This window comes from Vitis vinifera, chromosome 6 (assembly GCF_030704535.1).
Source record: "Vitis vinifera cultivar Pinot Noir 40024 chromosome 6, ASM3070453v1".
NCBI classification, from domain to species: Eukaryota; Viridiplantae; Streptophyta; class Magnoliopsida; order Vitales; family Vitaceae; genus Vitis; species Vitis vinifera.
In genome coordinates this window covers 1776150-1799868 of record NC_081810.1, presented here as the reverse complement: position 1 = coordinate 1799868, position 23719 = coordinate 1776150, and the positions used below count along the sequence as shown (strand labels likewise).

The 23719-nt window shown below is 32.1% G+C and overlaps 2 protein-coding genes across 2 annotated transcripts; both read right to left on the bottom strand.

Annotated features, from left to right (window-relative positions):
* Positions 1–7733: 7733 nt before the first annotated feature.
* On the bottom strand, positions 7734–13699 carry LOC100267338 (beta-glucosidase 12). Its single transcript, XM_002285548.4, has 13 exons — positions 13505–13699; positions 13363–13432; positions 12090–12148; positions 11878–11953; positions 11304–11381; positions 11131–11218; positions 10712–10967; positions 10497–10612; positions 10043–10260; positions 9924–9955; positions 9088–9190; positions 8885–8993; positions 7734–8144 (listed from the first exon to the last, which is right to left on the bottom strand). Exons 1-13 carry the CDS (start codon positions 13667–13669, stop codon positions 7976–7978), a joined length of 1539 nt encoding a protein of 512 aa, XP_002285584.1. The 5' UTR covers positions 13670–13699; the 3' UTR covers positions 7734–7975.
* A 4069-nt stretch (positions 13700–17768) lies between these two features.
* Positions 17769–22994, bottom strand: LOC100260409 (beta-glucosidase 12). Its single transcript, XM_002285546.4, has 13 exons — positions 22835–22994; positions 22692–22761; positions 21889–21947; positions 21684–21759; positions 21116–21193; positions 20940–21027; positions 20509–20764; positions 20052–20167; positions 19120–19337; positions 18998–19029; positions 18681–18783; positions 18479–18587; positions 17769–18134 (listed from the first exon to the last, which is right to left on the bottom strand). The coding sequence occupies exons 1-13, from the start codon at positions 22988–22990 to the stop codon at positions 17966–17968; spliced, it is 1530 nt and encodes a 509-aa protein (XP_002285582.3). The 5' UTR covers positions 22991–22994; the 3' UTR covers positions 17769–17965.
* Positions 22995–23719: the final 725 nt, after the last annotated feature.

The following is a 23719-nucleotide window of genomic DNA, read 5'->3' as shown; positions in this document are numbered from 1 at the left end:
TTAAGAAAAAAGATATTGGTTTCTCTTTAGGATAAAAGTTTGGTCAATTTAAAAGTTGTTCCTTGAAAATCCATAGATCTCTCAGTAATGTATGGACAATTATCTCGAGCACAGGTTTAGGTTCAATCTCAATGGAAAAATGAAATAAAGCACCTAATAATGCGTCTTTAAACATAACCAAAGTAAAGTTTAACTTAACTCTCATATGATTATATACACATCAATTTTTATTTTTATTTTTAATTTCAACCATAATATAGTCATGCCTCATTCTTTAAAAAAAAAAAAAAAACCCTTCTTGTGCAATGATGTATAATGAGTTGAGTAATTATTTATTCATAACGTGTGCAAAATCTCTTGATAAAGCTCATAAAGCATAGAGAAATCTCCGAATTTTGTCAAACATTTTTTTTTTCAAAAGCATTTTTTAGACTAAAACCATTTTCTAAAATCACTACCAAATGAACTCCCATTTACCTCCACAAATTTACTTCATTGATATTTACTTGGCTTAATACATGGGTTTGATTACAATATCAAATTGACATTTATTGAAAATTGAGTCTAATCATAATACGTGACTAATTTGATTTTATTACTTTCCACCTCATTTATATCTCATTATTTGATCTCACTTATTTATATATGTATTTAATAGCTTAAATTTTAGAATTATTTGATTGAAAAAGATTAAATGATTCTAAATTTGTAAATCCAATTTCTTTCATGTTTAAAATTGGAAAGCAACATATTTAAAAATATGAGATTATTTCATTGATTTTATTCAAATAACCCTAAATTTTACCATATACTTTACTTTCAATGATTGAGATTACAAATTTGATATCCCAGATTTTTTCTTTATAAGTAGATTTAAATTTTCTTATTATTGATAGTGAATATATTTAGACCTTAATTTACTAGAAATAGAAATGTCATTTGGACCCATTAAGGTAGCTGTCACACCCTTGAAAATCACCCTAAAATTTTCACCTGGTGCGCGGTGCTAAGAACCCTTCCTTAGCCAACCTTCTTTCCCAGCCTTCTCAAAAAGCACACAAACAATAGCAAACCAAAGGAAACAGGGACACAACGAGGTTACAGGAAATCATTCCCAACTTGTATTAATCTCAATTACAAGATACAAAATTGTTTCCCTAAGTCGGAGAGAAATGTTTACATCCCAAGCATTCAGAGACTATTTTCCCTCTTCTCTCTCTCTCTCCTGAGTCAAAGAGTAATGCTTACATCCCAAGCATTCAGAGACTACATCCCTCTTCTCTCTCTCGTTCAAGGCTGCAAGAGCCCTTTTAAAAGACTCACCCTGCAGTTTTTCCCTTGGTGGTTATGAAACCGCCCTGAACTGCTTGTACAACCACCCACTGTGGGATCCTCCCTAAAAAAAGTGTCACGTGGCTCCCTCTCCCTTGGACATGCAGACGACCCCTTGCGACACGTGGCATCGCTCATTCCACCCGGACGGGAAATTCTCCCTCATTACCCCCGGACGGGAAATTCTCCCTCATTCTACCCGGACGGGGAATTCTTCATTCCACCCGGACGGGAATCCCTCATCCCACTCGGACGAGAATCCCTCATTCCACCCGGACGAGAATCCCTCATTCCACCCGGATATCTCATATCCGGAATTCTGTCCGACCAGCGTTCTACCTTATCCGGATGTCTCATAGCCGCCATTCTGTCCGACCGACATCCCACCTTCTCCGGATATCTCACATCTGGCGCCTGTTCGGCCGACGTTCCAACTTCTCCGAATAGGCATGTCTGGATCCTTCGGTAACGCCTATCTGGAGTGCGCGATTGACTTGTCCGCGATCCCCACACTTAGCTCTTGGGGTTTGAACCACCAAACCTCCAGGCTTTCCTTGCTTTCCGCCTAGGCTCTCATGGGTGCAAGGCCTACCCATGAAACCTATTTCTCCAGGTTTGAATCAAGTGGCTAAGGGGTTGACAGTAGCCCAATTGGTTGAAGCGATTATTAGGAAGTGTGATGTGAGCATGGATTGAAAAATAGGATTTTATTGTTGATATATCGGATATCGGGCGGCCTCGAAACGAAATTCAACACCGATTATCAAACGGGAGGAATATCGGCAAAAAATCGGCAAAATTGATGAAATATCAGCGATATATCAATTTGGAACAGATAAATCGACGAAAAAATCGAGCATGAAGCAATGCACAAAGCAGCGGAGAAAGCTTATCAAAATATCGGAGATATATCGAATATATCGATGATATATCAGCAATATATCAGATATATCTTTTTTTTAAATATTTATCTTTTTTTATTTTTTAATTATTCATTTTTAATTTATTTTTTTATTTTAAATATCTATTATCATTTTATTTTTAACTACTTTTTATATCTATCTCATTTATGCATGACATGTTCGTACTTACAATCAATAGTACTATCGAAACTCCATGTCCTGATATGAATATTGTCTTCAACAAGATGGGCTCCCTTCATCTAACAATATGATAGAATCACATCGATCTTCATTTTGATACTAAGGACTATTGCAATGTCATATGTATTATGTTTATATGTAAATTGTTTTCATTTAATAAAATCAAATAATTCTTAACTCAATTCTAACTTTTTAAGTGTGCAATTCCAAAATTCATATTTTCTATTCTTAAAATCAAATAATTCTTCTGAGTCCTTATTTTCCTCATTGAAATGTGGCTTCAGGAATTGCAGGAACAATAAATAGTAGAATATTGATAATATTGTCAGAGGTGTTCAGATTTCTGAAATTTTGTTGTCTGGACTTCTGGATTGAAGGGACTTCATATAATGGCTGAGGGTTTGTTTGATCATGTTGCTCCTTTGCCTCTTTCACACACAGATTACCATAACATTTGTAAATTGATTGATCATAATAATATTCGCCTGAGATGATTCTTTAAATTTAAAAATGTTTTAATGTTATATTTTTACAGAAATCCAGAAAAACAATTACAAATATTAAATGAAAATTTTTCCCCTTCTTATAATCACTCTAAAATGGGTTACAGAAATCTTATTTATATTTCAACAATTGACTGCAATCAAATCCTCTAGCAGAAAAGGCCTCCAGAAAGTTAGGCATTAGGGCATGATCTCGAAACTTCTTCACTTTTGTAGCAATTGATGGGTCGGATGGGATGGGATGGGATTTAAAAGGGGTCTTTTTGGGCCGAGTGGTGGGTGTTTAAATGTGCTGAGTGAGGCCCATAAGGCTACAGGACCATTGTCTTTAGAAGGCCATTGGCCTTTTAGCCCAAAGTTGGGGGGTTTGCTTTGTTTGGGCCAAGCCCAGAAGGGTTGTGGTTGTTTAAGTGCTATGGAGCCTTTAGCAATTAAGTGTGGGAGAGAGGATGACTCCCTAGGGCTCATTCCTTGGGGTAGAAGCTTTTGTAGGGTTCAACGAGCAAAGTCTGTCGAAGTTCTTTCGGATGGGGGGCATTGACGAAGCACTAGTGGAAGAGGCGTCTAAGGTGCCCTCCTTCATCTCATTCTCTTCTGTTTCCTTTGGGGTTGCGGGACCTCTCTTCTTCTCCTTCTTCTCTTTGGGATCGGGAATCTAAAGGAGTCAAGTGGATGGGGTTGACTTCGTTTTGGAAGGAATGGAAGGGGAAGCCCTCCTCCATTCGTTAAGACTCTATTGGACTGATGGGAGCTCGGCAGGGGGTGAGAATGGCGTGATTCAAGATTCGGTAGTGAGTCAGTGACTAGGTTTTGCGATGATGTCTCTGATGATGTCGGGTGGCGGTTGAGAGGTTAGGTGTCGAAGACCGGTCTACCGTCTTGCACAGTTTACCGATTGGTTGGGCATGCCCACAAAGGGCTTTGAGGTGGAGATTTTAACCTTGGTTAAGAAAATAAAGATGAGTAAGGAGTAGAATGGTCAGGTGGCTGGCAATGGTAGGGATAGGGGCGGTACTTCAAAGTTCGAGAGGGAACTCAGAAGATTGGAATGTTCAGTCAAGTTTAAAGGCTCAAGTAGTGGAGGTCAAGGAAAGGAGGGGCCGGTCTTTGATTCAAGTGGTAAATGAAGCTCAGAATCATGTTTAGGAATGTGAAAAGGGCAAGTGACCTGGACAAAAGAAAAGTCCTAAGTCTTTGGTTAAAGCCTAGAGGGTGGACCTGGTGTGTCTACAAGAAACTAAGGTTCAGGATCGACTGGTTTGGTTTGCTTTATTGGAGTAGGCAGATTCATTGAGTGGGGCGCTCTGAATGCGCGAGGCTTGTCTAGGGGGATCTAGAGTTGATTGGTATGGAGGTGGGTGTGTTCTCAATATCCTGTAGATTCAAGAATTGTGAGGATGATTTTTGTTGGGTTTTCACAGGGGTGAATGTGGGTGTTGGGGAAAGGATACCAAGGATGTCAGAAACCACATGAATGGCGAGCTTGGAATGAGGAAAGCCAGCAATATAACAGGAAAGGCCTCCAAGTTGTTCCACATCCCCTGCTCCGCTGTTCGGGTTCAGGCTTGGTGGATTCTTGCAGCATTGAGGCCCTGACATTGCTTTCTTGCTTCCGAATTACACACCATGTATACACAGACAGACAGGAGAATCGAAGGATTGAGCCTTCCAGCTTCAAAGCCCCTTATACACCATTGTAATATTCCAAAGAAATCTATTTTCTCTTTCTTTCCTCTGCTATGAAGAGAACCAAACAAAGATCCCCACTTTCTTGAACGCCAATCAAAACGAAGAGAATTCAACATACTATAACCGAATTCCGAAAACCCTAGACTGAAAATACGATTGATTGACCTCAGATTATGAGAGATCGCCGCCGGCCAGATATGGAGAGAAAGATCGAGATTCGCAATGGAACCGGGCGTTGCGCACTCTTTGAGTCTCTTGTACATTCTAACCCTATGAAGCTGCTTCATTATTATTAGGGTTTTTCGGGTTTCTAGAATCAGAGGAAAACGAGGTGGAGAGGTTTCGGAATGAGAGGAATAGGTTAGGGTTTTTCGATTTTCCTAAATGAGAGGAAGACAAGGAAGGTTAGGGTTTTTCGGGTTTCCAAAATAAGAGGAAAACAAGGAAGGTTAGGGTTTGGTTTCGAGACGGAGATCAATTCTTGGGAGATGAAGCAAATGGAGGGAGTTTCGTTTTGTTTGATTGCGTTTTTTCAAGTTGATCCGGAGGATAGGAAAGGGCATACATAGCACATGTAAACATAATAATTTTTTAGATTAGTGTATGCTTCTTGAATTTTGAAAAGTAGGGCAATGAATTTTGGGATTAGCAGCCCATAATATACTTTTTCCATTTTACTAAAATATATATATATATAAAATAAATTGATAAGACGAGTACTAACTAAAAAAATTTGAAATCAATGATCATAAAATATGTTTGCATCAAATCTGGATGGGATATTAAATTAACCCTTATAAAAATGTTTGATTCATCATATTTAAGGATATATTGTCTAACATTATATATGTAGTAAAATTCTAACTATGCATATATTGGGCTCTTGTCAAATCACTTCCTATTTTTCACTTTAGTTAGAAGTTGAGGTTTCAAATTATAATTTTTAAGGGATAATATTGGTATTATAAAAGTTTTATTAAACATACGAGAATTTTATTAAAAGCAACATTTTTTTGGTTTTTATATTGGCTTTTATTAAAAGTCTTTATTGAGTTTAAAAACAAAAACAAATGACTTCTTGAAAGTTGATCCAAATAGAAGTATAATGTGTCATTATAAATAGTATTAGAGTCGATCTAAACCTTAATGTGAGAGTTAAAGTGAGTGCTCTAACTAGCCTCGTGATCTCATAGGATGTGTCGAGGACATCATATTTACATAAAAGTGATTATGGTATCTCAAATTGATGATGAAAGAATTTTTCTTACACATTTAAGTTTGATTTAAAATTAGGTAAAAAAAAAAAATTTTGAAATAAATATACGATTAAAATTGAATAAAAAAATAAACCTCATCCCTAAATTGAAGAAACTATTAAATAAAAATCATATATAAAATGATAATTAAGGGATTGTAAATGTCAAAAATTATAAAACTAAATGAAAATGAGAATTTAATGCCTAAGAAATGGATTTTCTAGATAACATGATGTTTATACTTCTAATATTTAAAAATAAAGTTCAGTGCATGGGAGATATTAAATGGAATTTTTATCTTTATTAAAGTCATAAACAATGACATTTTTATTATTTTTAAAATAGGAAATAGGAAATACATTTTCCTTTTTTTTAATAAATATAATTAATAAAAATATAACATTTAACTGTCCAATCACATTTAAAAGAAGTCATTGTTCGCTTTAAGGTCAATGATGGTCACGATTTTAAAATGCATCCATATGATTAAAAGAAGTTTTATCATATAAATAATGCCATAAACTTTTTTTTTCTTTTAGCCAAGTATCATGATCAACTTACATGCAAATACAATTACCTTATCCTATAAGGTCATGAAGTCAAACTCATAACATTTTTTAAGGGTTGAATAGGCAAAGTCTCACATCAAGGTCGGGTTGAGTCAGGATTAATAGAGATGATTGATATCATTTATAACGACTTGCTCCCTTTTGTATAGATATTGGCTATTTTGAGCCCAATGACCTTAACGATTTTAAGGCACATTCATGTAATTAAGAGGATATATATATATATATATATATATATATATATATATATATATATATATATGGAAAGGAATTTCTAACACCATATAAGTAGTTAATTTATCTTAACCATACATACACTTTTTAAAATTGCAAGGGTTCATCCAATTCAAACTAGTACAGTTCTATTTTATTATACTAAATCATATACAATATGATAACAAGATTAACTTGGCCTAATGACTATTGAATGTCTCCATTTTACCTTGGAGCCTTGCATGCACTCATGAAAAAAAAAAACTATTGCATAAGAATCAAATTGTGTTTGGAAGTCTTTTTCATTGTTGAAGTATATTCTCTACATGCGTTTTTTGAAGAGTTATCTATCAAGTGCTTCTACAGAAAGCATTACAAATAGTTTTATAACTTTTTAAAAGTTTATTAAACATCTAATTTTTCTTCAATTTTTTTTTTACTATAAATGTTTTTTAAAAACACCATCAAATGGCCTTTGATCCAAAATCGAATTAAAATGTGAATTAAATTAAAAAGAGATTTGATTAACGATCTAATTCTTAGAACATTACATTTTAAGGCTAATTTTTCTTCAAAACATCACATTTGGTTTCCAGGAAGTATCAAGGAAAGAAAAAATGCTAAAGAAATTTTTTTTTTCTCATATTTGGCTTTAAAATTAATAAGAAACTTATACTTTTTTTTGAATTATTTAATCTACATAAGAATTAAAATAAGTTAAATAAATTTGAAACAATATATAAAAATAATTTGTTAATTTTAAATCTATTTTTTTTTTATTTTCCTTCACTTTTTCTTTCTTCTTATTTTTTTTCTTTATATTTTATTTACCTTTTCATCTTTCCTCAAATATTCTAAAAATCAAACATAGCCTTAAAATGGTATAATTATTAAATAAATTAATTTTATTAATTGTTGACTAAGAATAGCAAAGGAAGCATGTCAATTTTAATTGGGAGAGATTGTTCACCTAATTTTGATGTAAAATCTAGTAAACAAACAAAATTATTATCACGTGATATATAGTTTGTGACATAAACATTGATAATTTATATGTGTCATTCAATATGAAAAAATTTTAACTTCAAGGTCAATTCATTATTCTCACTAATTTTTTTCTGAATTCTTGCCAACACACATGCAATCTAATACTGTCACAAATACACCTAAACATATTCTTCTAGCAGCTCAAAGATTGGATTCTGCCATGAATACATATCATAGAAGAAGAGATCTTCTGCTTATTGATTTTATATCCAAAAACATCAATAGAAAATGTATATATAGTAAAGGTGGTCACATATATGCTTTTACTTTTTGAGGAAATTCTTGAACCAAGTTGCTGAGAGTTTTGGGTATCTTTTCAATCCATCTTTATAATCAACAAAGTTTATACCAAAGCGAACTGTATAACCCGAATTCCATTCAAAGTTGTCCAATAATGACCATGCAAAATATCCTTTCACATTGACCCCATCCCTACAAATTAAGAATCATACCGTATGAGTGATGATCTTTTGTAAATATAAGACAAGAAACCTTAACTTTTTTTTCTATAGTACATCCTTAAAGTTAAAATAGCGATTAATCTATAAATTTAACCTATAAAGAATGGATAAATAATACATATTAAGCTAAATAATAGAACTTGACTAGGTATGCCAATAGGACGTGTTTGGTATTAAATCCCCAAAGTGATCTTATCTTGATTATTGATATGGATTCCCATCCCTACACCAAATATGAGTAGTAGAATGGGTGGATTTGGATTTTTCTCATGCGATTGTGCCCTAATCCTTTTAAAAGGATTTAATTACAATTTTATTTTTTATTATATTAAATAAATATATTTTGGAAATAAATTTTATGCATTATTTTTTTATGAAAAGTGAATATGTATTTTTTTATATTATAAATGTTTAAAAAGCTAATTTAAAATTTATATATAATCTTAATGGGTTCAAAGGAGGTGGCATAATAATTGAACCCCTAAAGTTTAAAAAACAGACAATAAAACTTATTCTAGATCCAATTAGGTCACTCCTAAATATGTCCTATAAAAAGGTTTATAGGTGGGGTGCAATTGGTCCTTGAAAATACTTGTTGTCATTCTTATACTTAACAACACATATTAATTGTTAGTGATTTATATATTTATACCCAAAAAAAACAATTCGATACTTGATTTGAATCGAATTAGTTATTTTTAAAGCACTTACTTGATTGCGCTCTTAAGGTAAGAAAGATGATGATAGTAGTAGTATATCCTTAAGTTGTCAACAAGGGCTTCTTTAAGTGATAATGTACTATTATTCACTTCATCAATTCCTGCAAAATAGTGGGAAAATATCGATATTTAGATTCTTATTGATACCAAAGCAGTAATTAATTAATAGTACCCGAAATTCATTAAGTTGATTACCATTCTCTGTAATGTAAATAAGTGGAGAATTATACTTCTTCTTTGTGTACAACAAAATTTTTCGAATTCCACTTGGATAAATATAGAGCCAATCTGAAGCTGCCTGCAAAATTGTTTCAAGGAAATGGAGGTAGCTAGTCAATTATGAGAACGTAACATTAAGGTCATAAATATTTCAAACTTCTATCATTTAATATCTTCTCTTTGGACTATGTTTAGTTTGTTAAAAAAAGAAAAAATCGAAGAAAATACTAAGGTTATGTTTGATTCCCAGAAATACTAAGGAGAGAAAAAAAACGTAAAAGAAAATGATTTTTTATTTTTTTATGTTTGGTTGTCCTTTAAAAAATATCAAAGAAAATCAAATCTAATTAAAACTAATTAGAAACTTATGTATTTTTAAATTATTTAATTTTTATATCGATGAGTTAAAATAAATATAATAAGTTTGAAGTAATAAATAAAAATAATTTATCGACTTTTAATCTATTTTTTATTTTTCTTCTACTTTTCCTTTATATTTTCTTTCATTTGCATTTTCTATCAAATTTTCTAAGAATCAAACATAGCATAAAAGATTTTCCTCTATTTTAATTTTGAAACAAAAGCCTTCAAAAAATGTATTTCTCAACAATTAAACTTCTTTCCCTCAACTTTCCTATTGCAATCAACTAAGAGAAAAAAATTCATAACTCCCCTTACTCTTTTCATTCCTTTTATTTTTCTTTTCTATTTTTTTCTTTCAAATTTTTTAAAAATCAAACATAAGCTAAAAGTAGGTTTTTTTTTTTGTTTAATTTTTTGAACTTCAAGTAAGTGTTAACGCATCATCATACCTTTATACCGATAGGAATGCCATTCCGTTGAGCTGCACACCACAATAACATGTATGGATGACAAGTATCGATTTACTTTTAAATGAATGAATATACATAACGATTTTGATTAGACTTACTCAGAAGATTAGCATAAGGATCCGTTGTGTAGCTAGGTTTTGTATTACTAGAGTGGGGAGCATAGGCTGCATAATTAGCAGTGTAGTAATTCAATCCAAGAAAATCATATGACCCTTTTACCATCATGGATTGCTCCTTAGAGAACTTAGGCAATCGGCTTCCAACAAGCGATCGCATGCTATGAGGATAGTCTCCATTAGTCAATGGATCCATGAACCTACAACAAACATCAAAGATTCATATATTTGCACTGTTCATGGGTCTTGATGACATGACTCACAGTCATTTTGGCCCATGTGAAGCCCATTAAAGAAGTGGGCATCTGTTTGTACATTTGCACCATATGGCACAGTATTGGGATGCATCATAGCAAAATCCACTGGTGGGAAATGTTATGGCGATGCCCTACCTCCATGGTACTATGGACGCTCATGTGATTGATGCAGTACTCACCATCCAAACATGAAATCAAGAGCCCGCTTCGCCGCGTTCTGATGGTGAGTCGCATTCGAGAATGGTACAAACCAGGGCGCCACCAATGTGATTCCGATCTTCCCCTTCTGATATGCCTGCATGCAATTATTCCATAATGAATTAATCATATCGGTTTAGTATTATTCACTGAAATGTCATTAAAAGTTCGATTTTTGGAGGGTTTTGAATGAAACCTGATATTTTTGCTTGTAGACATGGACAGCAGCTGCATGGGCAAGAAGTAGGTGGTGTGACACCAAATAGGGCTCAGTCCCTGAGTCCCCACCAGTGCAATTCAGCCCTTGCCATGCAGAACATCTAGCAGGAGGAAATATCCCCTGCACATAACCACCCATGGTATAGCTCCATGGCTCGTTTAATGTTATCCAATGCTTCACCCTGTCCCCAAACTCTTTAAAGCAAAGCTCCGCGTAATCTCGGAAATCATCCCTAATACATTATATCAACAAACAATTCTTGATGATAGGGTTTGAATCTTTAAAACATTTTTCAAAGTCAGTTCTCTGAGGTGTTTAGAAATTTGTGGTTCGACTGCTATTCCTGGCCATCGACTAAGATTGATGGAACATGGGAAGAAAAGTGAGTCACTTACACACTATGGGGACTCAAGAAACCACCATACTCATCTTCTAGGGCTTGAGGGAGGTCCCAATGGAAAATGGTCACAAAAGGTTGAATGCCTGTTCATGATAAGGAACAATCAGATTAATTTTTAGCCATACGAATAAGCAATAAAATCGATGAATGATGAGAATGAATATGGACCATTGGCTAGAAGCTCATTGATGAGGTTGTTGTAATAGTCGATTCCCTTCTTGTTCACTCCCCCACTTAGCTTTCCATCTGATGGCTCAAAAAATATGGGAAAATGATACCGGTTAGAATTCCATGTGTTTGGGAGCATGGAGATTACCTAAGCCCTCAAAATTTTAACATCACTTCATCATTCAATTTGATTGAGGCTACTTTGGTGAAAGAAAAAAAAAATGAAATTTTTTAAAAATTTCTCTTGTTTAATTATTCATAATAAAAAAAAAATTATACAATGGAAAAATGTACTTTCTTTGGTTGTGTAAAATGGGTAGATTTTATTTTATTTTTTAACATTTACTTCCTTTTTTTCTTATTATTTTAGAGGCATCAAATTTAGCATAAGTATAATTGGGGCAATGCCTTGAAACTTTTGCTATTGTAGATCCTTATATTGAATTTGAAAAATAAAATTATTAAAAGGAGACTTTTATCATTTCTAAGTCCTTACTTCCCATAAAAAATTTCATACAAACACACCTAAAAACTAGAGAAATTAAAAAACCAAAAGTGTAAATAATAATCTTACTCGGCAATATTCTAGACCACGAGATTGAGAACCTATAAGCATCAAGATTCATTCCCTTCATAATCCCTACATCTTCCTGCATTTTCCAAAATTATGTAATAATTTGAAACAATTCGAAGTAAACTTTTGGCTTAGTCATAAGTTCTAAATAATATAATCTAAAAATAAAAAAAATAAAAAAATCAATCATAAAGATACATCATGCATCATACCTTATAATGATGATAAACATCAACAGCTATGCTTCCGTTACTTCCATCTTTTATCCTTTCTGTAAATTGATGGTGTAAGTGAACCACTTGAGTAACTAAAAAAATTAGTGGTGCAAAAGTTTATTTAAAAACTAATTTTATTTACTTTCTCAAAATATGATCTCTTAAACTTTCTATTGTGGAAAGTATGATGTTGTTCCTATTTTGATTTAAAAAAAAAAAGATTACAAATGGACAAATTGGGTGCAGTCCACCAAAGGTGGGGTAGGGTTAGGGTTTTTTAATTTTACTGTTTTTGGATTTGACTTTTGAAAAGTACGGGAAAAGGCATCTATCTACTCATTTGCAAGCAGTTCCAAAAAAAAAAAAAACCCAACAAGAAGAATAATAGTGATAATGGACAAGAAGACCTATGGATTCTGCAATAGTACATGCATGTTTTCAACTGAATAATGATAAAAGTTATGAAAATAATTTTATTGATATTAAATATATAAATAATATATTAAAAATTATTTTTTCTTTTTTAGCAATAAAATTATGGTGAGCTTTTGTTTTTTTTAATAAAATTATTTCAAGACAATGATAAGTATTTTACCATATGAAATCAGAAAAATATTTTTCGAAATATATATAGTTTGAGAAATTTTCATTAATTTGGGTCACATGACAAAATATTTTGGACTTAGAAATTTTAAAATAAATAAAATTAAAAATATTTATAAAAATAACAATTTTACCAAGATTTCAATTAATTTAGCTTATTCATCCAAGGCCTATGATCTCACAAGAGGACCCTAATTGCAGTATCATCATTTTCATGGAACTTAAACTTGTTAAATTATTGATTTTCCTAAAAGCCTACGATCGAAGGATTTAGGCTTAATATGCATATCATGTTTCCTAATACTTTCTCTTACGTGCGATTTCATATCTGTATGTGTCATATCCAACAAACAAAGACAAATATCGAATAGGGAACAAACGAGCATATTGCAGAGACATGACTCAAACCATTTTTAAACTATCAATTTTCCTAAAAGTTTAAACTTGCAGATTTGGGTTTAATGTGCTTATCATGCTTTTTAATAAAACCAAACCCTATAAAAATATTAACCAAAATGCTATGAAACCATGAAGGTAAAAAATAAAAAAAAATAAAAAAAAACAAAAAAAACCTTAAAAAAAAGGAAAAAAAGAAAAGGAAAACCATAATATTCCACAATTTTTGAGCTCATCATATAGGGTTGATTTTGGAGAGAAATTAAATAACCTGGATATTTATGAGTGTAAGTGTCCCATATACTAGGTCCTCTACCATCTTCATATGCAGCACCTTCATACTGAGAAACCAGACCAAGAAAACATGAGCAAACACTTGCAGATCAACAAGCCTAAACCTATGAATCCATCACCTGGTAAGATGCCGACGCCGTCCCGAAAATGAAACCCTCCGGGAAGCTGCTTCTGTTGAGCAAAGCAGTGCCATAGTTTGGTGTATCAGAAGCTTTGATAATGCCCACTGAGCTTAGAAGAAGAAGAAGAAAAAGTCTTAAGATAAAATAGCCTTGCATTGCCATGTGGTTTATCCTCCTTTGCCTCTTGCCTTGGTCTCTTCCTTTATATAGAAAAAGAATAGAGAAATAGAATTATTTTTTAAAGATCAAAAGAAAATGAGAGATAGGACAAGGTGACCTCCAAACCATGAGAAAAAAATATCCTCAAAGTTCACATGCAAGTAGATTGGGATGAATACAATTCAATTCATCCAATTTAATAAATTAAATTCTTCATATAAGTCTTCATACCCATAAGTTTAATCCGATTTATTAAACCAACCCATTATTATATTTAATAGTTTAATATCTTATGTTATTATTTGTTTTCAATTTGTTTGATATAATAAAGTTAGGGTTTCATCTAGGGTTGACCTCAAATCAAGAACCTTGAGTTGTCGTGGAGCGTGAGTGGGGTGAGGAGGGGAAGAGAATCCGGCCTCCCACATATGACAAATTATAAAATTTTAATTATATAATATTTAAAACCCATCAAAATAGTCCAATTGGTCAAGATGAATACTAAAAAATGGGTTCAAATTTTGTCACTAATGATACTCTAAATTTACTTGGTATTGGTTGTTGTGAGACGATCAGTACTCCGAAGTTTGCATCCCACGGAGGTTAAAATAAAAATTTGTACAAGCAATTTTTGAACCTAATTAAAAACTTTTTTATTTATTTTAATTTTTAGGGCTAATTTTCCTTCACAACTTGCCTAAAATTCCAAAATGCTGATATGACTTCCACATATATATGAAAGGGATGAAATTAAGTGTGGCACCCACCACAAGAATGGACTGATTGGCAAGTCAGAAAATTACGTTCTTTCAAATCCAATCTGCGTATCTCAAGGGTTATTGATTGGGTTTTTCTTCTAAGAGACATGAGTTAGAATTTATTCAATTATTTTTTCATTATTTTCTATTTGAATTAATTCTATATTTATATTGTTCTAAATCAGTGGTCTAAATAAATAGTGAAAAAAATTATCCAAAAGCTTTTTTTGAAAAAAAAAATTAAATAGTTTAAATATATAAATTATTAATTAATTTAAATAATATTTATATTAATAAATATTTTGTATGATAAATCAAATATAAGAAAGTAATTTTTAGATTTTTTTTCTATTTTTTTATTTTTTTTATTTTTCAAGTATTAAACATAATCTTTTAATGTTTTGAGAAACTCTTATAAATTAGACTATGCGTACATGAAAAATATTTTAAAATTTTTTAATACTTGAAAAATTAAAAACACTATCTAAAATCACGCATCATACAAGTGGAAGCTTGTGGTATGATCGGAGGAAGGTGCATCTGGACAAAGTGATCATAAACAAGCAAAGGGAAACCAACACGAGGGGTCTCCATCAGCGGTCATCAAGAAACAAAAATTTATGGAGACATGAAAGTCTCAGTCAACAGAAATCTAGAAGCTGATTCCTGTAAATGGAAGAAAAAACCGCACCTTAATCAACGATTGTATGTGGATAGATTACATACTCTTCTGGAGAATAATAAAGCAAGATTTGAAGATGATTTAGGCACTTCTATGAAGGAATCATAATTCATAATATAACAAGACTAGAGAGCCTGATGGGCAAGATGTAATTTTTTACCAGAAACTTATGCGATTGGACCAACTTTTATCTATGAGGGTATGAAGCATTGGGCAGATATAAGATGGGCCTGTTCAGCTAATTTTGAACAAGAACAGGAATACCTGCAGGATTGGTTGCAAGAATATTGATATGGGTTTCAATAGAAATCGACATTCTAAGACAGACCCGCCACTTTTTGGTAGATCTATGTTGCTTAGTTACTGGATATGTTGATCCTAGGACCTGCATACCTAACTGGGTCTCGGTAAACTGCAAGAACACAACCACTTTATTAAACGTGGGTTCATGTTGGGGCCTGATTCCAGCAGCAACTGGAATAGCTGATCCTTGGCTATTGGATCGTCTAAACTCTGGGTTCAACAGAAACCAAGAAATGGGGATGAAAGGTCTTATATGATCTCTCATGAAAGTCCAAACACCAGAGGAATGGAGCGAAAAGAAAAAAAAAAAGACCAAATGGGTCATACTAAAGTTCATCAATGTCATTCAAAACTTTCAGCAATCTGCAAAACATTACCAAATCTAGCCGATAGAGACTCAGAGGGAGAGTAATAACAATAAATGGGAAAGCTATATAACTTCAAGGATGCTTTACTCACTTGCAGAGCTCTACGAAGCATACACAGCACAGACCAATGTGCAAGTTGATCAAATGAGAAGAGAAAGCTGATCTGCAAAATTTAATTTCACGCCATTGCAGTTCATAACTGCAGGTTTTACTCTTGGTTGATAATCGATTTATGATTTTTCAGCACAAATAAATCTCCTTTAGCATTGGGTACTAGTTGTATGTCTTTCTGCACCAGGGTTTTCCCCCTTTATGACACATTATATATACAGCATCTATATGATAGTGAGCCACTAAAATGTATGGAACATCACACTGTCCTGTGTCAGGTTTACGGATGAAAACCAAGAGGATAAGCTAAGTGCTTTCTCAAGATAATAAATTTCAATAATTAACAAAATAACTTCAAACCAAATGCATCCTCTAAGAAATCCATGGAGATGGATTGAAATTCAAACTAATACAAAGAGCCCTGAATAGAACAAACACATGTGCTATGGTAACCAGGAAGTGCATATGCAAATTGCTGTTGATTTAGAGGGTACAGATATCACAAGAAAATCAAAATCATTCCCTTTTATGATTTTACATGCACCAGAACAGTATCACCCTTATAATCTCAATCTTGAAGCCTGTTAATATCCTAGGAATGTGCTTCATATAACACTCAACTGAAACAGAGCTAGGTTCATCAAGCCTAGACGAGACACAGGCTGTCATCAAGAATTAGGAAGCCGTTTTAAGATCATTTATTATGTTCTTTCAGAGGCTAATGCCACTTCAAATATATACACTTTAACTTTCAGTCCTCTCAGCAATCAAGTTACATTAGCAATAATAACGATTGCTATTTCATCATTGTGATAATACAAGTGTGTCCCAGCAATGTTAAAACACCAAGGAAGGTGTCCCAAGGACAAAACTACCAGCATAGATTTCCCACTCATGTAGTTCTCTGAAAAACTTTTGTTTCTATCCCCCATTTTCCTTTTCACACTATTGTCATGTGGATATTTATAACAGCATAGATTCACCAATTTAGTTTAAACAAACCCTATATAAGCATGCTTCTAACAACAAATCATCCTTTTTTACTAGCAAACAAACACTACTTTGGTGCCTAAACACTTGGCCCCTACCAGTATAGTGGATGACCAAATCATACCCTTCAAGTACAAGATGTTGCACAAATTCTAGACCTGATATTATCACAAATTCACAAGTAATATTTTAACTTCTCATGTTAAAAATATGTTATTTTCAGTATCCCGTGTATCTTTCAAATTTCTATGAACCAATGTTACATGGACTTGGGTCCATGTTCAGGGTGCAGATATGTTCTAAGTATCAAATGATCCTTCTAAACTCCAAATATTAGGATGTACAGAAACTGCCAAATTTCCAAAGTTACCAATTTTCTTCTTCTTGTTTTTTTTTTCCTAGGAAATAAAGCATATATGCAATGCAATATGCCCTAAAAAATGCAGCAACAATACTTCTACAGAGGAGCCATGTCCATGTTGGACACCATGGACAAACACAACAGTCCTCTGACACACTTACACCTTCATATTTTTTCATGTTGCCACATTTATGTAATGCATGTGTCTAAGAAATAAATAGGAAAGCTTCCATCTATAACCAGGCATCTCCAATGAACATCTTATTTGTTTCATATCCATTTAAAAGGCACATAGTACATAAACAATTCCAAACTGATAGTACATAAGCAAAATACCACTTATAAGTCCTAGTATATAAAGGAGTCAAATCAACTAACTGCTAATATAGTTGCATATTTGTGTTCTACCCTTATTAGGTAATAATATCATACTTCTTACTTTTCAAAGGAACAAAATTACAACTAATGAAGATATTATTTATAATGTGAGAATGATGAAATGGGAGCAAGAGGGGTTAACAAATTATTACTTTTGGATACATAAATGCAACATAAACATTATTAAAAAAACATAGAAAGTACACAATCCCTTACTTATTCATATGATATATGTGGTTTATAGTGAATATATACAATGAAAGGGAATATGCTAACACTTATTGATTGGATATTTAATCCAGTTTTATAGAGAATACATATAATAAGAAGGTATATATATATATGTTTCTACTTTTTAAGGAAATTCTTGAACCAGAGTGCTGAGAGTTTTGGGTGTCTTCTCAATCCATCTTTGTAGTCAACAAAGTTTATGCCAAATCGAACAGTGTAACCGGAACTCCATTCGAAGTTATCCAACAATGACCATGCAAAATATCCCTTTACTTTGACACCATCCCTACAATGAGCCATATCATATAAGCATCAATCTTCTACAAATTTATGCAACAAAAACCCTAGCCCTAGTAGAAAATGCTCAACTTCTACATTTCTTATTTATTTTTTTACAATTTTATTCAAAGTTAAACTCTCAATTGTTCCAAATTAATGCTCTATAATGAATGATAACATTATAAATATTAATCAACTCACAATACTTAATAGCATACATCTTACTTGTATGCATAATATATATAGTAAAATGTCACATTATCTTTATGTTACATAAAGGAGTTCAATGCATCTACTTAGAAAGTATAGCATTACTAAATGGATCTAATTAATTAATTTTGAAGCACTTACTCAATTGCACTCTTAAGGAAAGAAAGGTGATGATAGTAGAAATCTATCCTCACATTGTCTGCTAGGGCTTCTTCGAGTGATAATTCATCATTATTCGCCTCATCAATCCCTGCAAAATAGTTGAAAATTTTTCAATATTTTGATTTTTATTGTCTTAAATTAGGATCTATTGAATACTTGAAATATATATATAATTGGTTACCATTCTCTGTGATGTATATAATTGGATCCTTGTACTTGTTCTTTGTGTACAATAGAATTTCTCGAATTCCTTTTGGATAAACATAAAGCCAATCCGAGGCCGACTGTAACATTATTTTAAGGAAATGAATGTAGATGATTAGAATCCAATATTACATATTTGTATTAATTTTCCTTGTTCTCATATTCTAAGAAGACGAACACCTATGTAGGAAACAGTTTTTCAAACAAAACTACTAAACAAAAATTTGAACTATTTGCTATCTTTCTTATTTTCATGTTCACAAAGAACAAAAAGATTATGCTGATACATCATACCTTTGCACCAATAAGGATGCCATGTCGCTCAGCTGCTTACCAAAAATATAATGTCATAACCATCAATTACATTGTAAAGTAAAAAGGAAAAAGAATATATGTATATATATGATCAAACCTACTTGTAAGTTTAACATGAGCATCGGTGGAGTAGCTGGGGTTTATGCTATTGTTATGGGGAGAGTGGGCTGCATAATTGGCAGTGTAGTAGTTCAATCCAAGAAAATCATATGACCCTTTTAACATCTCGGATTGTTCCTTTGAGAACTTGGGTAAACGTTTTCCAACCAAAGATCGCATGCTATGGGGATAGTCTCCATATGTCAATGGGTCCATATACCTTCAATAAACAGTGAAAATTCACATAGAGCAAAACAATTTATCAACTAATGGAAAAAAAACATCTACGTTTCTAGTTAAACATGATTTATTTTTGGTTGTTGGGTGATACTAGGCCCATCTTATTAGAAATCAACGAGGCGCTGTTTGAAAACTTTTCTTGAAAATAGTTTTCAACTCTTTAAAAAATATTCAATTTTCTAATTCAAAAAACATAATTAATGAACTTCTAATAAAAACAATTTTCTAAGAATTTGTTCTCAAATGTAGGCTAATTTTTTGAATAAATTTCAGGTTTTATTTGTAAAATTTCTAGGGCAATTGTTGAAAAATATGGAGACCAGTTTAAAAACTTTTACATTATATACAAATGTATAATTCTTTCATTGAGAATAAGTTTTGAAAATTATTATTCATATTTGATTCCCTATATAAAGTTTTGTCCTTGAAAATAATAGATAACATTCTTTAAGAATTGTTCTCAATTTTTTTTCTTCAAGTTGTTTTTCAAAACATTTCCAAATATACCACCAAAATTTTTAGTTCTATTCTCATCATGAACCTATGATTGAGAATTGGAACAAATACTTGTTGTATCAAACTTGTCCTAAACTTTATTTTATTTTTTAAAATTTAAAGTATTTATGCATAATGTTTTATCAATAAATATATTCGAAAAGCATGCATAATACACATGTGATTGATACATACTCACCATCCATACATAAAATCAAGAGCTCGCTCTGCCGCATTCTGATCATTGGTCGTATTTGAGAAAGGTATGAACCAATGTGAGATTATAGTGATTCCAATCTTCCCCTTCTGAGATGCCTAAATAAAATCCACACAATTAATGATTGATTAGTCATACAAAAAAAAATGATAAGTTAATTATTTTCAGTCATTTTCACTTGTTTTTTAAGGGTTATTTTTAAAAATAATTATACAAACATATAAAATAATTAAAGATAAAACATTAAACATATAAATTATTTCTAAAATATTTAAAATAGATTAAAAACATTTTAAATTTTCAAATAGATTTTTATTATATAAAACATCACAAAACGGTTTCAAAAACTAAAACTTTTTTTCAAAACTATTTTTAAAAGCAATTATTATACAAGCTTTCAATTTTTATATAATTAGTTAATAGGTTTGATAAGCAGTACCTGATATTTTTTCTTGTAAACTTGGACAGCAGCTGCATGAGCTAGAAGTTGGTAGTGTGAGGCCAAATAAGGCTCAGTTCCAGAGTCTCCACCAGTGCAGTTCAGCTTTTGCCATTCAGAACATCTACCAGGGGCCAAGTTTCCTGTTACATACCCACCATTGCTATAGCTCCATGGCTCATTCAATGTGATCCAATGCTTCACCCTATCCCCAAATTCTTTAAAGCAAAGCTCTGCATAGTCTCGAAAATCATCCCTAAAACATTACATTAACAAACGGTTATTAAAGTTTTTATAAGATTTTTGACTTTTGTTTTTAGGTTGTGTCAAAAATAATTATCGACTGCAAAAATGATATTATTATTATGTAACAAAGGCTGTCTAATGCATGGGCAGTTAAGAGAGCATGGGAAAAAAGTTGAATAACTTACACAATGAGGGGACTTAAGAAACCACCATACTCATCTTCTAGGGCTTGAGGAAGGTCCCAGTGGAAGAGGGTTATAAAGGGCTGTAGGCCTGTTCATGACGGCAAACAATCCAATTAATTTTAATTGTAAAAATGAGGGATAAAAAGTGATGAAGAGTAAGGTTGAATTTTGAGTACCATTCGCAAGGAGCTCATTGATAAGGTTGTTGTAGTATGCGATTCCTTCCTTGTTCACACCCCCACTTAACTTTCCATCTATGGTTTAAGCAACAAAGAAAAGAGAAAAAGAAAAAATTTGAGGAAAGAGTTTGAATTCCATCTATAGTTTAAAAATATTAGTCAAATGCAATTGGATCTCTCTTTAGAAGTTTGGTATTGAAAAATCCCTAATATTGAATATTCAAGATGAAAAGCTTCTCCAAAGTGATTTTTTTGTTAAAAAAAAAAAAAAATATATATATATATATATATATATATATATACAAAGACAAATATCCTTATTTTTGAAAAAATGACATGAATGCTATTGAGTGGGTTGAAAAAGCAAATTAGAGGGGCTCCTAATGTAATTTATTTATTTTTTTAAGTGAAAATTATTATAAGAGCATTTTTTTTTTTTTGAGTGCTTTACATTAAATCAATAAAATTTCAGTAATAATGTTATTAAGTTAATTCTATAAATACAATACATAAACACTTTAGTTATCCAACCTTGGAAATTGGTTAATAGAAATTATAATCTTACTTGGAAGAATTCTAGACCATGAAATTGAAAATCTGTAAGCATCCAAGCTCATTCCTTTCATGATCCCTACATCTTCCTGTCACATATTTACAAAATGAAAATCATTGGTAATGATCTAATCGCAATCTTATGGTAGGTAAGGAAACAGTATTGATCCTTAAATATGAGAAAGTTAAATACAAAGGTTTAATCATCTAGACCATACCTTATAGCGATGATATGCATCGATAGTCACGTCTCCATTACTATGATCTTTTATCTTTTCTGCAATACACCCAAAAATTTTCTCAAAAGAAGAATACATTAAATAATTTTTTTATGCTCATTTCTTTTATAAAAATTTTTCCTTTTCAAGGGAATCGACAAAAGTGGGGTAGGTTAGGCTTGATTTGGATTTGATTTTGGAAAGGTGTAATGAAAAGTAAAACAAAAATATCGATTTTATGACATATCCTCATCAATAACCTCACATATCACATCCTAGTTGTAGTACTTTTTCACTTGAATATAGACATCCATAATGATTAAAACTATTGATCAACTTGCAAGGGTCGAGCTCCCTACTAAGCTCGTGGGGATTGAGCTATCCAATCAACTCATCATTGTAACTCTTCTTATTTCTCTTTATTAGTAGATTGTTAAATATTGGTGCATTCTGTGTAAGGATCACATTGACTACTAAACTAAGTTAAAAATCCAAATTTTTTTTTCTATTTGTGTGTGTGTGTGATTTGGTTAACAATAAATTCTTCCACATGAAAACCTAATTAACTTAATTCATACCAATACGATTTATAGACTTGAATAGCCCATTGAATTTTTTTCCTCTTCATTTGTAATCCAAAGAAGTACTTTAAAGAAGTTAAATGAATAGAAAAAAAAAAAAACTCATCCATGTAAAAGTCAAGCTAAACTCTACAACCCGAATGCTTTGGAACCATGAAGGCATTGATGCAAAGAAAACAAAAGAAAACAAATATTTTCTCCCAATTTTGGAGAGAAAATAACCTGGATATTTATGAGTGTAAGTGTCCCATATACTTGGTCCCCTGCCATACTCATATGCAGCACCCTCGTACTGAAAAAACAAACCACAAAAGAGATGAGCAAAGACAGGAAGAATAACTAGTCTAAACCTATGAAATCATTACCTGATAAGCCGATGAGGCTGTTCCAAAAATGAAACCCTTTGGGAAGCTGCTTCTGTTGAGCAAAGCAGTTCCATAGTCTACTGTTTCAGCAGCTATGATAATGGTGGCTAAGTTAAGGAGGAGGAGGCTAAAGTGAAAATATCTTTGTATTGCCATTGTTTTCTGTGGCCAAGAGTACCTTGCTCTCTGCCTTTATATAGGGAAGTGCACAAGGAAAGGCCATTATGAAAGAACAATTTTTTTCCTAAAAAAAAGAAAATTAAAGTACCCTATGCCTATGAAAGAAGAATTGTCAAAATTGGAGAGATTAGTGTAGGACTATGACATGGGAAATTAATATACCTTTATCAGATTAATCTAACAGCTTAAACAAAGCTAGTACTAGGTTTTAGTTATTTTTTAATTCTTTTTGTATATATTTTATAGTATTACTATAATATAACAACTCGTGGATTTCATCAAGCCTTGACCATAATGATAGGAAATCTTGCCTTTATCTAAAAGGAAGATGAGAGTTTGTCAACATATGACAACAATCCCTAAAGTGTGTACTAATCATATTGTTTATAAAAACATGTTTGAAAAAAGATATGATTAAGATTGATAGAAGAAAATTATACTTACATGTTGAATAAAAAGATAATCCATTTAAGAAAGTACACCAGATGGACCCAATTGAAGAAAAGTCATTGCATCGTAACCACAAGTGTTAAATAAGTCATTATCAATGTTAGAAATTTTTGAAGTAGTTTTGAATTTTCAAATTTTTTGAAGTTAGAATTGTCATTCGAATCACATGGATGTTTATCTTTAAAAGATATACACCGTAACCACAAGTGTTAAATAAGTCATTATCAATGTTACAAATTTTTTAAGTTGTTTGAA

Bases quoted from the DNA above. Each gene is read 5' to 3' on its own strand.
- LOC100260409 (XM_002285546.4), bottom strand. From the start codon at position 22,990: ATGGCAATACAAAGATATTTTCACTTTAGCCTCCTCCTCCTTAACTTA. The intron at 21,028-21,115 runs GTACTCAAAATT...CGTCATGAACAG, and splicing joins CAATGAGCTCCTTGCGAATG to GCCTACAGCCCTTTATAACC. The intron at 18,135-18,478 runs GTAAGTGCTTCA...GGCTCATTGTAG, and splicing joins TTCCTTAAGAGTGCAATTGA to GGATGGTGTCAAAGTAAAGG.
- LOC100267338 (XM_002285548.4), bottom strand. From the start codon at position 13,669: ATGGCAATGCAAGGCTATTTTATCTTAAGACTTTTTCTTCTTCTTCTT. The intron at 11,219-11,303 runs GTCCATATTCAT...TATCATGAACAG, and splicing joins CAATGAGCTTCTAGCCAATG to GCATTCAACCTTTTGTGACC. The intron at 9,956-10,042 runs GTAAGTCTAATC...TGTGGTGTGCAG, and splicing joins TCCTTATGCTAATCTTCTGA to CTCAACGGAATGGCATTCCT.